Source organism: Rhincodon typus, chromosome 28, assembly GCF_021869965.1.
Source record: "Rhincodon typus isolate 14 chromosome 28, sRhiTyp1.1, whole genome shotgun sequence".
NCBI lineage: Eukaryota > Metazoa > Chordata > Chondrichthyes > Orectolobiformes > Rhincodontidae > Rhincodon > Rhincodon typus.
This window is the reverse complement of record NC_063359.1, coordinates 27,669,826-27,686,020: the sequence shown is the minus strand read 5'-3', so window position 1 is coordinate 27,686,020 and position 16,195 is coordinate 27,669,826. Positions and strand designations below refer to the sequence as shown.

The 16,195-nt window shown below is 42.5% G+C and overlaps 1 protein-coding gene across 1 annotated transcript in view; it reads left to right on the top strand.

The window, feature by feature from the left end:
• Positions 1-16,195, top strand: part of garnl3 (GTPase activating Rap/RanGAP domain like 3) — a 325,572-nt gene that overhangs the window by 136,003 nt on the left and 173,374 nt on the right. The window contains exon 4 of the mRNA XM_048613382.1: positions 8,490-8,624. Within this exon, the coding sequence (XP_048469339.1) occupies positions 8,490-8,624 (135 nt within the window). The remainder of the gene's footprint in view (positions 1-8,489; positions 8,625-16,195) is intronic.

The window sequence follows — 16,195 nt, the reverse complement described above, 5'->3', positions numbered from 1 at the left end:
TCTCTTACATATTCCTGATAAACAGTTGCGGGCCCTTCCCATTAAAAAATGATAAGACAATTAATCAAACTGATAGGAGCAAGCCTCAAAGTGCTATCACATTAATCACATTCAGGAGGTGGATGAGGGGAAGGGTATTAGGAATTGGCAAAGCAGTAGCATCTCCTTTAAGTCAGGAGGTTCAGTGAATGTCGAGCAGATTACGGTTGAATATTTCATGCCGTTGTATTTGAAATCTGTTTGAAGTGTGAGCCGACTGCATCTGAGAATCAGGTCCTGATCTGAGTAGAACAAGGGTGCACGACATATTAAACTCTACAGAGTGCTCCCTCCTCCCTGTTACCATGGTAGCAATGGACCAAAGGCTGAATGAATCTGGGGCCCTGCGCATGTCTCTTTTGACGAAAGCTGAGCAATTATGGAGCTTGTGAGGAAGACCAGGAAAGGTTCACTGAGGACGTACCTATACATTGAGAGAGGAGGGTGAGCTGTGCACACTAGGGTCTAGTTTTAATATCACCCCGGATTTGCAGCTCTTTATTTACACAGTCAGGTTTTCAGTGCGAATGTGCTAATTAAAACGAAACCCTCGGCTGTTGAGCTGGCAAGGCCCAATTTACTGCAATTAAATCTGGTGCACACAATGTCAGTGTAAAATCTGAGCTTGCAAAGTGTGATTTTAACACGAACACGTTCTTACTGAAAGGTTTTTTTATAACAGGGTGGGAGTTGTTCCGGAAGTAAGATGAGGCTGTGCAGTGTGTTTTGATGCTAACGTTTGTTGGCAGTCAGCCTGTTTGCTCCTCTTAATGCAAAGTCCTCTTTTGCATGCAAAATTGGTTCAGCAGGTAATTTAAATTAAGCATTTGAAGCAATACAGCACAGGAGGTGGTCTTTGCACAAAAATAATCTGAATGAACAGATAAATTGAATTCAGCGACTTCAATTCAAGAAGAGGAGGCTCATGGGCCACTGGTGACATTTGGGAATTCTTTCTCTGCCCCATAAATGGTAATCTTTTTCATGTGTGACGAGCAACAACGAAGCTATTCCAAAACAAACTGGTCAATTTTCGTACATACACACAATCAGTTTGATGACCTCCTCTCCCAAAGATAAACAAGCTTGCCTCCACATTCTGGCAGAACACTGTGCTTTTCTTCATCTGTGTGCTGCCCCTTGGTGACATTACATCACCTTTTGGCATTGGGTTAGGTTCTGCATTTACTCTGGTTTACTTTACTGCTATCTCTCCCAATCATCTCTATAAAATTTGAGGATCGGCCCAGTCTAAAGGCCTTGGCAAGCAGGCCTCTCTCTCAGCTAAGCACTGGGCAGATTGAAGCCATTATTGTCCTTTGATGCTGAATTCACTCTCCTCTTCCCAGTGTCACTACTCAGTCTGGATGTAGCCAAGACCGTGCGCAATCTTAGCATTCATCACCTTCAGCTGACTTTCAGACCCCATCTCCTTATTGTTTGAGGTTCTGAAAGGGTTAATGTTGAAGCTTGCATTAAGTTCAACCCAATCTGATGACATCACAAAGACTTCGGTGGGGGAAAGCCAAACATCTGTAGATCTCCTCGTAGTATGGGTAATGATGTCTAACTTAGTGTCACTGTTTGCTATCATGCAGTAGACTATAGTTTGGTTAAGATGAGAGCCATTGTTCATTAAAATGCACTGGTGGTTCTCCTGTACTGCTGTAAACAGTATAGGCCCTTAGACCTCATCAAGGAACGTGAATGATTGCAGCAAACTGCCTTAGCACATACAATGCTCCAGTCTATCACCAAAACCTCGTCAGCTCTGCTATGCTGTCTGTCTCTGACTTCATTCTCTTTCTGTTTTCCACTGCTCCACCTGATGGATCAGACAGGAGGACTGTATGGCAGTTAGAGGGCATGCCCAAGTTTTTTTGGTGTGTTCCGGGCAATTATTAAAACCGTCAGACAAAGCAGAACTCTCATGTTCTACTCTCATACTGTTGCTGAGAAAATGCTTGCATGCCCTATTGGATGTGGTAATATTATTAACCTCAATTCTCACTGTAACAGCATTGCTAGAAAGAATGCTTTTCAGGCAAGAAAGCTGCTTCTGAGTATTTCTTCTCTATCTTTTTATTCTGAGCAGATAATTTGATTTGATGCTGAATAATTGGTCCAGCCTTAGCAGCTCTTGTGCAGTTGGTGTCTTAGAGCATCTGGATGGGAGTGGAAAGGATTCTGAGTCTCAGCCTCAAGTGGAATGTGGAAGGAGTAATTCTGACAGGGGCTGGGGGAGGGCTGACTAATTCCATAGCATGGAGACTGATTCTCTGGTGGGTGGTGGGGTTTAGGAATTCTGTAGCACAGGGTAATAATGCCCTGGCAACAAGATTAAGTGGGGAGATACTCTAGACACCCACAAACTTGGGCTTGGGTCCAACGTGATTTAATTTCACTGTGAAGTATTTACCTACACACATGCTCAGTAGTTGTTCTTGGAGTAAAGATATAGTTAACTCTTTATTCCACAGGGCCAGGAGCAATGAATTCCATGGCAGGGTTGGTTCACAAAGTAATTACATGGCAGGGAGGAGTATTTTTATTTGTATCTGTCACTATCTGGGCCAACATTTATTCTCCATCCCTAATTGCCCTTGAATTGATTGGCTTGCTAAGGTTGTTAAGAGGTCGGCACTTTGCATTGGGTCTGGAATAATTTCTTTCCCAAAGGGCATTAACGATTCATTTTTAATGACAATCAGGAGTGGTTATAGGGTTGCCATTTGACATTGTTTAATTTAAGTTTTTCTTTAATTGGATCAGAATTTCTCCATCTGCCATGGTGGTGTTTGAATCCATATCCCCAGGACATTAGATTGGGACAAAGCCAGTGAGGTTACTATTGTGTCACTACCTCCCCGTAATGATTCCAAACCGTCTGAGTGATGGAATTTCTCCTAGTCTCAACATTAAACAATCGATAGTTTTCAGTGTAGTGTTTTAATGGAAATGCCCAGAGATTTAACAGAGATTGTTTGCACACACTGAGTTTATCACATTTTTAAAAAAAAGCAGCGCAATTGTTTTCAGTGACCCAAATATAGTTTTGTGCAATCTTTGATTGACATCATTCATATGGATCCTGGGAGTAATGAGATTAATTAACCCTGGCCCAAATGATTTTTACAATTAATTCTATTTATTGCTGAGCTATTTTGAGTTGGGTGCAGAAGAGATTGAGTGAATCTCAATGAAGATGAAGAGTTATCAGAAATAAGAACAAATGCGAAAAGGGTTCAATATTTTTGAATGAAGGGGAGCATTTGTGCCAGTTTTAGTGATGGTGGTACTTCTGATAAAAGATCCCTGTTTGCCACAAATGATTTGAATATCAACTTAGTCAAAAGTTGGGAGGGATCAAAATAAGATCCACTGCTAGCTTCAGTTTATTTATCAAGAATTCTTAAACATGGTCTGACATATATTTTAAAGAGCTCATTGAACAAGCTCTACTGTCCAGGTTCATCCCATTTCTGTCAGTAGTAACGTGGGAAATAGTTGAAGGGTGGTTTGCTAGTCATTTTGCCAGGAGCCCAGCTGTTTGTCTATTGTGAGGACCTTCCAGAGTTGTTTCTGTTGGAATTTGGCTGGAATGCTTGCCCAAAGACAGGGAGGCGCGTTGAAAAGATGTGCCATTGGTGACACAACAACATATTTTCCCTTATCGGTACCTCAGCGAAAACCTCAGCTATCGGGAGAGACTTGTAAAGCCTAAAGACCCACAGCAGGCTGACCAGACACACTGGAGCACCAACTCACTATTGGCAGGTTTTACACCTCATTGGGATTTCATGTACTCCTGTTTTTATTCCCTTTAATCTGCTGCAGGTGTCTTGCCTTAGGCAGCTCCTGCCATTCCTCCACCTTGTGCTGTTCTATCACTCCTTAAAGGTGTGCGACTACCCTTCTGAACAACTTCCTCACTGACAACCATCATGATATGAATGAAGATAAAAATCCCACGTGTCCAACCAGAGCCAATCAACGATGTGTCTGTACAGCACCTTGTGAAGTAATACATGACACAGTGATATTTTCTGCTGTTTGTGAGGATGAACTCTAACTTCAGAGTCCACAAGAGGTATCCATATGACTTGCTCTGCAACAGGCTCGGGGCTGATTGCCTAATTAAGTGCACAGCAAGTTTACAGTGCAGCAGCAAAGGCATCTCATATATCTCATATTGCCTATGATCTCCCCCTCACCCCATTCCTTCCTTGAAAAGGTCAGCCCTTCACTTCATTATTCCTCTGCTTCTCCCATTTGTTGCTTAATGTTAACTCATGACTGTGCAGAATAGATAGATAATCCTCTATCCTGTTAACATGGGATCTGTTTTTCAGTGCAGTCATGCAGTGAAGAAAACTAGATGGAGAATTGATGTCTCTGAGGTATTTTTGATATAAGATGCTCTGGAGTGGCAACAAATTGTCAAGTACCCCAGTTTCCGTGAGAGAAGGCTTTTTCACCCATTGAATGGGGAAGTCAGTCTTCAAAGATGGCCACTTCGAAAGCCAGGAACAGCACATAGTGTTGTGGGGAATGCCAACAATAGTGCTGTCAGTAATAGGACATTGATGGTAGGATGGAGAGCGGGGCAGGTGTGAGAGTGGCATTAGTGTAAGTATTAATGTAAACTTAATATCTATAAAACACACCGGTCATGAAATTACCCGAGTCAGTGATCCTGACAGTTACAGCAGTTAGGTCCTGGTGGTGAATATTGCCAACTTTCCAAGACTGACTTGGTGTTCTGACTACCGTACAAATTCCCAAACCAATCTCCCCAAGGAATTATAGCTTAAGCTCCAGGACACTGCTAACAAGCAACCCCAGGGAACAATTATAGGGCTATTTAAGAATAAAAATGTGTTTTTCATTTATCAACCATAGACATATTAGAGATGGGGGAAAGTTGCTTGGCTTTGCTGAGCTGGTTGTGGGTTGTGCAATAAAATCTCCAAGAGTATGACCATCAAGAATTGGCAACTCTATTCATTGTGCCCCACAGTTCAGTTTCCACTTAGATTGTGGAGTCAGCTGGAAATCACAATCGAAATGAGTAAAGTAGCTCATGTTCCTTACTATCCCTACCGTGTGGAAACAGGCCCTACAGCCCAACAACTCCACACTGCCCCTCAGAGCATCCCCCCATAACCCACCTAAGGTACACATCTCTGAACACTATGGGCTATTTAGTATGGCCAATCCACCTAGCCTGCACATCTAAGGACTGTGGGAGGAAACTGGAGCACCTGGGGGAAACCCACACAGACACGGGGAGAAGGTACAAACTCCACACAGACAGTCACCCGAGGGTGGAATCGAACCCAGGCCCGTGGCGCTGTGAGGCAGCAGTGCTAACCACTGTGCCACTGTACCACCCAAAGATCTATATTTGGTATTAAATATATGTGTAATACATTTATATATATTATATTATATATTTAATAAATGTATATATGTCATGAGACAGGTTTTACATCTTTTGGAACAATGCACTGCATAATTTTATATTTTTCCGGGTGATGTAGGAGATCCAACAATAAACCTTGAATTGCAAATAAAAATCTCAAAATCCTTCAGTGATATAGAAACGTGTGAATATGGAATATATGATTCTTTTGGAATCGTAGAATCCCTACAGTGTGGAAGGAGGCCATTCGGTCCATCAAATCACACTGATCCCCCGAACAGCATCCCACCCAGACCCACCCCTACCCTATCCCTGTAACTGTGCATTTCCCATGGCTAATCCACCTAGCCTACACATCTCTGGACATGATGGGCAATTTAGCATGGCTAATCCACCTAACCTGGACATTTTTGGACTGTGGGAGGAAACCAGAGGACCCAGAGGAAACTCCCTTCGGGCTCATCTTTAATGCTTGCCTCAATAATGCTCACCCACCCATTTGCTGGGGGCGTGGGGGGTGATGGTCGGGGAGAGGGGTTATTGATGGTTCTTGGTCTCCCAAGCCCCTTCTGGCTGGCCCTTGTCTCTGTTTGATGTAGAATGTGGGAAAATGTTCCCAATCAATATTGAATCTCATTGGTGGTCCACGCAGCGTGACAATGGAAGTTGCAAACACTATTAGAGCATTTAGTTCTGCGTGCACTCACTTGTTGTAGCAACTGCCAATAACTTTGCAGTGCTCTCCCCAAATTAGCAGATTTAAACAGATCCTGCCCCTGTTGCACCCAGATCTGCCACTTGTTTCAGAAAGCGATGGGTACATTTGAGCCTCCACCAAGCAGTCAGTAATGGTAGCATTCTACCACAGCCATCCAGTAATTCTCCCTACCCTGCTGCCTCCAGTCGATGATAACAGTGATTGACTGGATAGGTAAACAAGACAGACCTGCTTTTAAGCCTGGAAAGTGAATTAAAGTCCCCGTTTGGTTAACACCTGCACTAGCCTTTCCTCAAAATCTCTGCAAATACCACTCTCAGATTTTTTTGTCTCGAGAAACAATATCTGTCTCTGATACAGGAATTGTCTCAGTTTTGAAAGTACCAATTTCCTCAGCATGCAAAAACATTTGGAGAAGCCCAGGTTTCCATTATACCTTGGGGAAAAAGTGCTTTCCAATCCTCCTCCTAAACAGCGTGGCATTCAGTTTACAACACCTCATTCTGCATCCTCCCTATTAAATATTTTCATCAATTTAGAAGCTTTAATTCGCTCGCCTCTCAATTTCCACAGTGACTGTAGTTTGTACAATCTGTCCTCAAAATCCCAGTATAATTTCCGTTTAATCTGTGCTGCAGCCCCCCTGAGACCAATACATTTCTCCTGATGTACACTCTCAATGGGATCATAACAAAATTCTGTAAAACTGAACCATAACTTTCTCCTTTTTGTAATATGGTCTCCATGTGATAAAGGTCAACCTTTTATTAGCCTTTTTGATTGCTTCTTGGCTCCTGTGCGCTAATATCAACTGATCAGACAATGTTGACTTTCAAATCTCTTTGCTCCTCCACAGTTCCTCACTGTTTGGAGAAATGTTCCAACTCATTGTCCTGGTGTCCAAAGTGGATGGTGTTGCTCTTTTCTGTATTGAAATGCAGTTGCCATAGTTTTATCCACACAGTAAATCCGTTCAGTGAGCAGGAATGAGTGCGGCCTGTTCAGGTTCATCAGGGTCTTTAGCGGTTTATGACTGAGATTAAAGGATCAAGAATTAAGACGTCCAATTTTGTTGACAGCATAAAGCTAGGTGGCGAGTGAGCTGTGAGGGGAAAGATGTCTGAATGGGCAGTGGGCAAGGGGATTGATAGATGGAGTATAATTTGGAGAAGTGTGGCATTCAGATTGGTCTGCTCCATGGAATGTTATTCATGAGCTGGAAACCTCAAATACATGTGAAAACCACTAACATGGAAATGGTAGATTCCAGCAGGCAGCTTAAATTACCAATTTACTTCCCGTAATGAAAAGCTGGCGTTAAGAAGAGGCTACTCTTTATTATCTTAACTGAAGGATCTAAATGTCTCATGAAGCTTGCATTTTCCTTTGAGACTTTAACATTTCATCTGCTTTCAAAACCCAAGCTGCAGTGAAACATTGCTTGGTTCACTGTCAATCCATATCGAACAGTAGCAGTCCCAGTCCAGGGCTGTGGGAAGCAGCTGAAGAATAGTGTGCTCCCTTGCTGCTGTTGTTGCTGTGGGGAGGGTGGGTGGGCTGCACACATGTGCTCCCACACAACACTGTCCATCCTCTCTGTCATTGCTCTAATGTTCAATGGAAGCAGATTGGGGGCCATGTGTTTGTCAGTGCAGGTGAATAATGACAGACAGAAGCTCCTGCAAAGCAAAGTAAAAGGTCTTGCCAGTCCATTAGGCTGCTCTCACATTAGAGAGAGAGAGAGAGAGACATGGTTTACCCTGAGGGTTAGGTGAGGGGAGAGGCTGAGGAGAGTCCTTCATGGTAACCTCAGTTGATGCACTGCAAGCCAGCCATCCAGCAAACTGAACTAACTGATCCCCTGCTGCAGAGTAACCGATAATATTCAGGTGCTCTCTAAATTACCGCGCAGTGATTGGTAAGCAATCGAATGTAACCTCTGGTTTTTAAGGCCTGTTTCTGGCCCTGCAATGCAATCAATAAATCTGTTAATGAGTTCTATAGATATTGTCCTGTGTTAGGACTGTTAAAACGTGTGTGTGAACAAGGATTAAAACCCAGCAGTTTATAGCATTCAAGACAGTGTTGGGAGGAAGAGGAGGATACCACTTTGGTTCTGTCATGAGTGGACATGGTGAGGGGAAGGGAGGAATTTCGAAGTACAATAAGAGGAAGGTTTTGGCTGTTTAGGATCTGCTGGCCTATATTGATTATTGCTTTGGCCTCACCTATATGTCTTCGTTTTAAATGGAAACAAGACGATGAAGTGATAAATACTAATGCATGCTCCTGTCTCTTTATTTGCAGAGTACTGACTACACACCGGGAACATGGCACCGAACTGATGTGCACTTAGAGAACCCAGAATATCACACCAGATGGTATTTCAAATATTTTCTAGGAAAAGGTAATGCCACAAAGCTGGGAGCTGTGCTGTTACAGGTCAGACAATATGAAATGACTGCCAACAGCTACTGTATTTGGAGAGTTTGTACTGTCAGCCTTTCCTCCTGCGCTGTCATTTCAATTGTTCCAGAGCTGCATTCTGTTCAATTTGTGTGAATTTAATTTCACAAGTTTTGGGTTTGACCTAAGGCATCAACACTCTTCACTTGCCCTGCTAGTCATTGTTAAGAGTCTGAAGCACATCCAACATGACCATGTTATATTGTATGGCAGCAATTTGCACCGTACCCACTGTGAAAGAGTTTGTGTAAGCAGTGTATTGTTCCCAGACTGGTAAATTTTTAATGTGCAGAGGTAGGCTGGGCTGGAGCTTCTACTTTCGGAGAACATTACAGGAGAATCGGCTGTTATGGTACAAACACTGACTCAGTTTACAGTGTCCATCCCACTAGCTATTGAAATAGGATACAGCACTTGATGCTGTAATGAATTTGAACTTGTCACTGTCTTAGAGATTAGCTTTCCATATTAATTATTCTGCCATTGTGAGAATTGCTGAGAGACTACAATCTAATTTGCACAGATATTGAACGTGCAGATGTTGGAAAAGATCCAAAATCTAGAATGTTTCCCATTGTAACTTAATAAAGAGAACTAAAAAATCCATCATTCCCCCCTCCACTTACATCCCACCAAGAGTTTCCCTTCATGATACCTGATTTTAATAACTGCTCAAGTTAATATGTAGAACAAGCTGTAACATCCTTCCTGGTGTGTGGAGCTATCTACCAAGGTGGCAATAGTTAGGACACTGCAGGTAACAGGTGCCCACAGTTCTGTGGAGAAAATCCTTAACTAAGACCATCACATGTTGAAGTGATCCAGCCTGTGCCCTGTTAAAACTAAGTTACCTATTAAACTGTGACGTTATAGTGAAGGCAACATGGAACCAAGCAACTCGAGATAGCTCCAGGAGCTCTCACTCACTCACGTTTAATATGTTCAGGGGCCAGACCTAGAACCTGAGAGTCTCTTCCATATTTTCATCAGACTTAATCGTTAGTTCTTGTTTTCCACTCCAATCTCACTGATCTTTGCCTTTGCAGCATCTTTCAGTTCTGCCCACCAGTCAGTGATTAGCCTTCCCAAAGCAACTCTCCCTTTCTTGTCATTTCCACTCTTCCTCTGACCTCCCCTTCTGTCTTAGCTCCACTGTTGGTGACATGCATCAGCTCTCCCAACCCTGTATATTCTGGAATTTATACTCGTGACCCTTTCCCCTTTCTACCTCCTTCCCTCCCCCTCACTCACCCAGCTTCTTCAAATGTTTACTTACAACATCATATTGTTTCAGTCTTCTCCCACAGGTTCTGTAAAGCACTTTGAGACATTTTACTTTGTTAAAGGTGTTATTCACTTGGGTTGGAAGTATTCTGCTTTGAAGGGGATTAAGACTCTCTTAAGGACTGGTTACAGCTAAAGGTTAAAATGCAGGTTGCAGTATTCAGAGTCCACACTAACAGTCAGTGCTGAAGGCTGAGGGGCATTGTGGTTCACAGCCTGCTTCTTGCATGGACCCTACTACTAAAACCTTATATTTCACCACATCATTCACAAACCTGTTCAGCAGGTAACTAGCTATTTGCTACAATCCTGCTGGCATTTTTTTTCAGCTCCTGGCAGCATTACTGCTGGGATAAGGCAATGGCACGACCAACCTGACAAACATTAACTCTGATTTTTCCTTACAAATGCTGCCAGACCTGCTGAGCTTTTCCAGCAACTTCTGTTTTTGTTCCTGACGTACACTGACTATGGGACAGTCTATATTAGAGGACACTTTATGACGTAGTTCAGGGGAGTCTAGAGTAACAAAATTAATTTCAACTTGCGTGAAACACTAAAACCAAAAGCAGCAGCATGACACGGTAGGAGATGCACTTTACCCACCCAATCCTTTCAAATTTGTTAGCCTGGCCTAATACAATGTTAAGTGATTGTGAGTACAGTGGCTACATCTTGAAAATGTGATGGATGTTTCAGACTTCAAGCTGCATGGTTTCAATGACCAGGGCTTTATCATATGTTATACATTCATATTCAAGTAGGATCCCTCCACACCTTCAGTCTGCTCAGATGAAAAGTAATATCACCACCAGAACTCAAATCATGCCAGGCAAAATTACTGATTGAATTTATTTACGCATTAAGAGATTATACAGAAGCAGATACAATCAAGATACTATTGCTGTACAAATACAGTTGGTCAGTATGGAAGCAGCTTTCCTTCTTAACTTATGAAAAGCTTTGCTAAATTGGAAGGACCTTTTGATGAGAACGACTGCACATTGCTGCAAAATGTTTAAGAGACATACTGTAAAGAAAGTCCACTTTCTGCTCACTGCTCAAAGTCTGAATGGAGCAGGCCCTACTCTCAAACAATGGGAAGTGAATCGGGCAATAGCGAATATTTCTGTATAAAACTGTTGCTTGATAACTTCTCTAATCCTAATGCGCAGTTCACATTATCTTCTCGAACAACTGACCGACCTGCTACTTTGTACCCTCTGCAAACCTGAGACTATTTACGTTGGCTTCCTAATGAGCCAGAACTTGATGTTGAAATTATTATCCTTGTTTTCAAATGCTCCCATGACCTTTGATTTGATTTGACTTATTATTGTCACATGTACCGAGATACAGTGAAAAGTATTGTTTTGTGTGCTAACCAGACAAATCATACCTTACATAAGTACATCAGGTTACCTCACCTCTCCCTGCATCCTAATCTCTTGTAACCCAGCAATCCGCAGAGATATCAGGACTTATCCTATTCAGGCCTCTTCAGCATCTCTTATTGTTTCACTGTCTACCATTACTCAGAGATGAGACTTTGCAGTTTTCTCCTTAAACTACTCCTATTTCTCTTTCCTCCTCTACTGTGCTCATTAAACCTACCTCTTTGAACAAGCTGTTACGGTCACCTGTGCTAATATCTCCTTACGTGCCTCAATATAAAAATGCGCTTTACAGCAGTTCTGTGAAGTGTTTTGGGGTTGGGCCGGTTGCTGTGTTAGAGGCGTTATATGAATGAAGTTGTTGAAGTTAGTTTGTGATCAATAGTTCTGCAAGTAATTATATCCTATGCTTTAAAATATACCATGAAACGAACAGTTGATATGTAAGATGGCAAGGCTCCAGATAATTAGGTTGACAGGGGATTGAAACTTATTTTTAAACTGATATAACAGTTTTATTCAGATGCTGAAACCTCTATTTGCATTTTACAATATCTCAAATTTAAAGGAAGGTATTCTATGTTATTTTCTGCTCAACAGAATCTGCTATTCGTTCCAATTGTACACACATATCTGCCATTGCAAATTCTGGGATGGAATAGGCTGTACTTTATTCTGAATTTCCAAAGCCTCTCAATTTGAAATTGTTAAAATAAACATTTCTGTATTTTGTTACAGCCTTTTGTAAAATGAGTCACAGATTGGTGCTCCATTTGGTTACTTTTCAACTGGTTACATTCTTTGTAATTGTTATGATGATGCTGACATCTGGCTCATGAGGTTTTCTTCGACCTCAAAGTGGTTTGGTTGTTATCTGTAAACTTCTTTAACTTTGACAGTGAGAAGCAGCACTTTGTGGCAAAGTGTTATTTGTGGAAATTGGACTTCTCAAAAAGGTACTTATGTTGAATGTAAATGTTATGTTTCTTGTAGTGTTGGGATTGAGGATAAGCTAGTGAGTGGAGATGATTGATGAAGTAGCTTGAACTCAGATCCTTCCATGAATAGTGGGCACCACAGGGCTGGAATGTATAATTCCACCACCACCACCAACGACCCCCTCATCCCTCAACCAACCCTGTGTCCTGTTCATATAATTTGATAGTTTTTCTTTGGTACTTTGAATCCTGTAACACTGTCCCCTTAAGGGGCTGCTAATTAATTAATTTGATTAATCTGGTTTACTAATTTTTCAAAATTCTATAAGGAGAGGACATTTTGTTACAGTGCCCCTTTTTAACAGGCTGCTCATTAGTTAATTAAGTTCATTTGATTGACTGACTGGTTTTTGAAACAATATAAATAGGGTAGGGAGGTGGTGCAGTGGTAGTGTTACTACCTCTGGACCAGGAGACCTGGGTTCAAGTCCCATCTGCCCTAGCATTGTTTATTAACGTCCCTGAACAGGTTGATTAGCAAATTAACCAACCCTCCAATGAGTGTCCCTATCCAACTAACCCCACGTTTCCCGTGGCTAACCCACCCAACCTGTCCATCCCTGCACACTATGGGCAATTTAGAATCAGAATCATAGAATCCCTACAGTGTGGAAACAGGCCCTTCAGCCCAACAACTCCACACCGACCCTCAGAGCATCCCAGCCAGACCCATCCGCCTAATCTCACACATCCCTGAACACTACAGGCAATTTAACATGGCCAGTCCACCTAACCTGCACATTTTTGGTCTTTGGGAGGAAACCCATGCAGACACGGGGAGAATGTGCAAACTCCACACAGATAGTCGCCCGAGGGTGGAATCGAACCCAGGTCCGTGGCGCTGTGAGGCTGTGTAGCCTCCTACCCCTGCCCCTCAGAGTGGAAGTCAGCGGCAACCTGCCAGTTACAAAACCTGCCAAGAAAACAGCTCAGTGTGAATCATAAACAGACAGTAGACCAAGGACCCACCTTTGGGCAGAGCACATATGAAATAGTTTTGACAGAAAGTGCAAAACCTTAGACACATGGCCAATCAGTAGCTCAGTGACAATAAAGTCCATTGGCCCAGAAACAAAACCGTATCAAATTATCTAAAACAGCTAAGAAAGCACGCATACCACAACAAAGGGGTGTCCGGGATACTGGGCTGGTAGAAATATGGCAGAGGTATGTAAGTACTACATTCTGTAGATAAACCCACTTAGTAGGATTTGTGTTGAGATTTCTACTTCGCCATCTGGTTGGGAATGCATTTAACACTGAACAACATTGCCCAGATCTTGGCATGACCAAGGTGTGTTTCTCTCTCCCTGGAGTGCCACCCTTAGCTCAGCTGGGGTAGTTACAACACAAATTAACAAAGTAAAAGGAGATTAATACTTTTCCAAACGTTGATTTACAAACCACCATCAAGTCTATAAGAGTGGCGAAAACTCTAAATTCTGTAGAAAGGCTCTGGAAATACAAATAGCTGAAGGCTCTAATAATATAGCAGCCTCTCTGAATGCTGTGGCCTGCTTGTTTGGCTCGCTGTCATGATATGACTCATGACCCAATGATACTTTGTGGTATTTGTGCCTTTTTTTCAAAATAAGAACTCCTGTATGTCATACAAATCTGTCGGATGTGAAAACCCTCAACCCCCCATCTGCTTTTTCCCCATGTGAACATAAGTGCAGTTAGTGTCACACTGAAAGGATTACCACAGCCATCCCATAATTGAATGATTAATTTGCTTTACACTTACATAAAAAATGTATTTATCATTTCCCCACAGATTTTAACTCCCCTGAAATAATTAATTGTCAGATCATAATTTTACCATTTTGGTAGTGTGTGAGAATTATTGATAGGGACAAGATAGATTTTTTTCCGAAGATAAAACTGCTAGCACAATGCAGAAAGATGGAAAACAAAATTGCATTGCTCTGTGGTAACATTATTTAAGAATATTCTTTTGACGGGAGAGCATAAGGAGAAAAGAGACAGCAACAGTGTGAGATTGCTCCAACACACACTGTTTGCCAGCTCTGCTTCATACAACATCTTTCTCCGTGTCTCATGCTGCTGTCTTAACTCAAAGCCTCAGTTAAAAAGCAACTAAGCACCAAAACAACATCTGATTCCATGTCGAAAAAGCATCCAATTTTTTTTTAAAAGTCCAAAGCTGGAAATGTCTAGGGCAGTACAGTTCTGAGGTAAAGCTTTGATAATCTTTCAAGTCAGCCACCAGTGACAAGTTGTGTAGGTATTACACCTGTGACATTGTAAAAGCCTAAACAGAAACATGATTGGACAGCAGAAAAAAAATTGATCTCCAGCCAAAGTTGTTTGGACCACTCAATGATAGCCAAGGAGATAGGTTTTGAGGAGTGCCTTTCATCAGGAGAGAAAGAGGTGAGAAGATATCCAGAGCTACAAGCCTGAGAGCATAGTGCCAATATTGGGACGAAGGAACTTGCAGAATCAAAAGTGGCAGGAACTCTCAATTCTCTGAGGGTCTTTGGCCTGGAGAAGGTTACAGAGCTGGGGAGAAGTGCAATAGTGGAGGGATTTGAGCATGACAGTAAGGAATTTAATACTGATCTACAGTAGGTCAGTGACTTTCATCAGATGGGCAAATGGGCCGAGGAAGTGTAAGGACAAACAAAGAGACCTTGGTGTGCAGGCTCATAGTTCCATGAAAACAGAGTCACAGCTAGACAGGCTGTTGAAGAAGGCATTTGGTACGCTTGCCTTTATTGGTCAGTGCATTGAGTATGGGATGTCATGTTGTGGCTGTATAGGACATTGGTTAGGCCATTTTTGGAATACTGCATTCACTTCTGGTCTCCCTACTATAGAAAAGACGTTGTTAAATAGAAAGGGTTCAGAAAAGATTTACAAGGACGTTACCGGGGTTGGAGGGTTTGAGCTATAGGGAGAGGCTGTATAGGCTGGGGCTATTTTTGGGAGCACCAAAGGCTGCGGGGTGACCTTATAGACGTTTATAAAATCATGAGGGACATGGGTGGAGTGAATAGCCAAGGTCTTTTTCCAAGGGTGGGGAAGTCCAAAACTGGAGGCCATAGGTTTAAGGTGAGTGGGGAAAGATTTAAAAGGGACCTAAGGGGCAACTTTTTCACGCTGAGTGTGGTCCATGTATCGATCGATCTGCCAGAGGAAGTGGTGAAGGCTGGTACAATTACAACATTTAAAAGGCATCTGGATGGGTATATGAATAGAAAGGGTTTGGAGGGATATGGGCCAAATGCTGGCAAATGGGGCTAGATTAATTTAGGACATCTGGTCGGCATGAATGAGTCGGACAGAAGAGTCTGTTTCCGTGCTGTACATCTCAATGACTCCATGTCACTATGACACTGTGAGTACAGGAGCGATGACTTGGTGAACCTTTCCTATAGATACAGGCAGCAGGGTTTTGCATCAGCTTAGGTTCATGGAGAACAAAGGATGGAATGTTGACCAGGAGAGCCTTTATATAGTCCAATATTGGGCTAGCAACAACTTGGCCGAGGTTTTCAGTAGGACTAGAGGCATTATTAATGAGGTAAGAATAGGTGGTCTACATGAGGGTGAGGTTATTGAGTTCAGATGTTAGTCCAGATCAGCTGGGACAGAGATGGTAGGAACTGCAGATGCTGGAGAATCTGAGATAACAAGGTGTAGAGCTGGATGAACACAGCAGGCCAAGCAGCATCAGAGGAGCAGGAAGGAGAATCTGAGATAACCAGCTGTAGAGCTGGATGAACACAGCAGGCCAGGCAGCATCAGAGGAGCAGGAAGGAGAATCTGAGATAACAAGGTGTAGAGCTGGATGAACACAGCAGGCCAAGCAGCATCAGAGGAGCAGTAAGGCTGACGTTTCGGC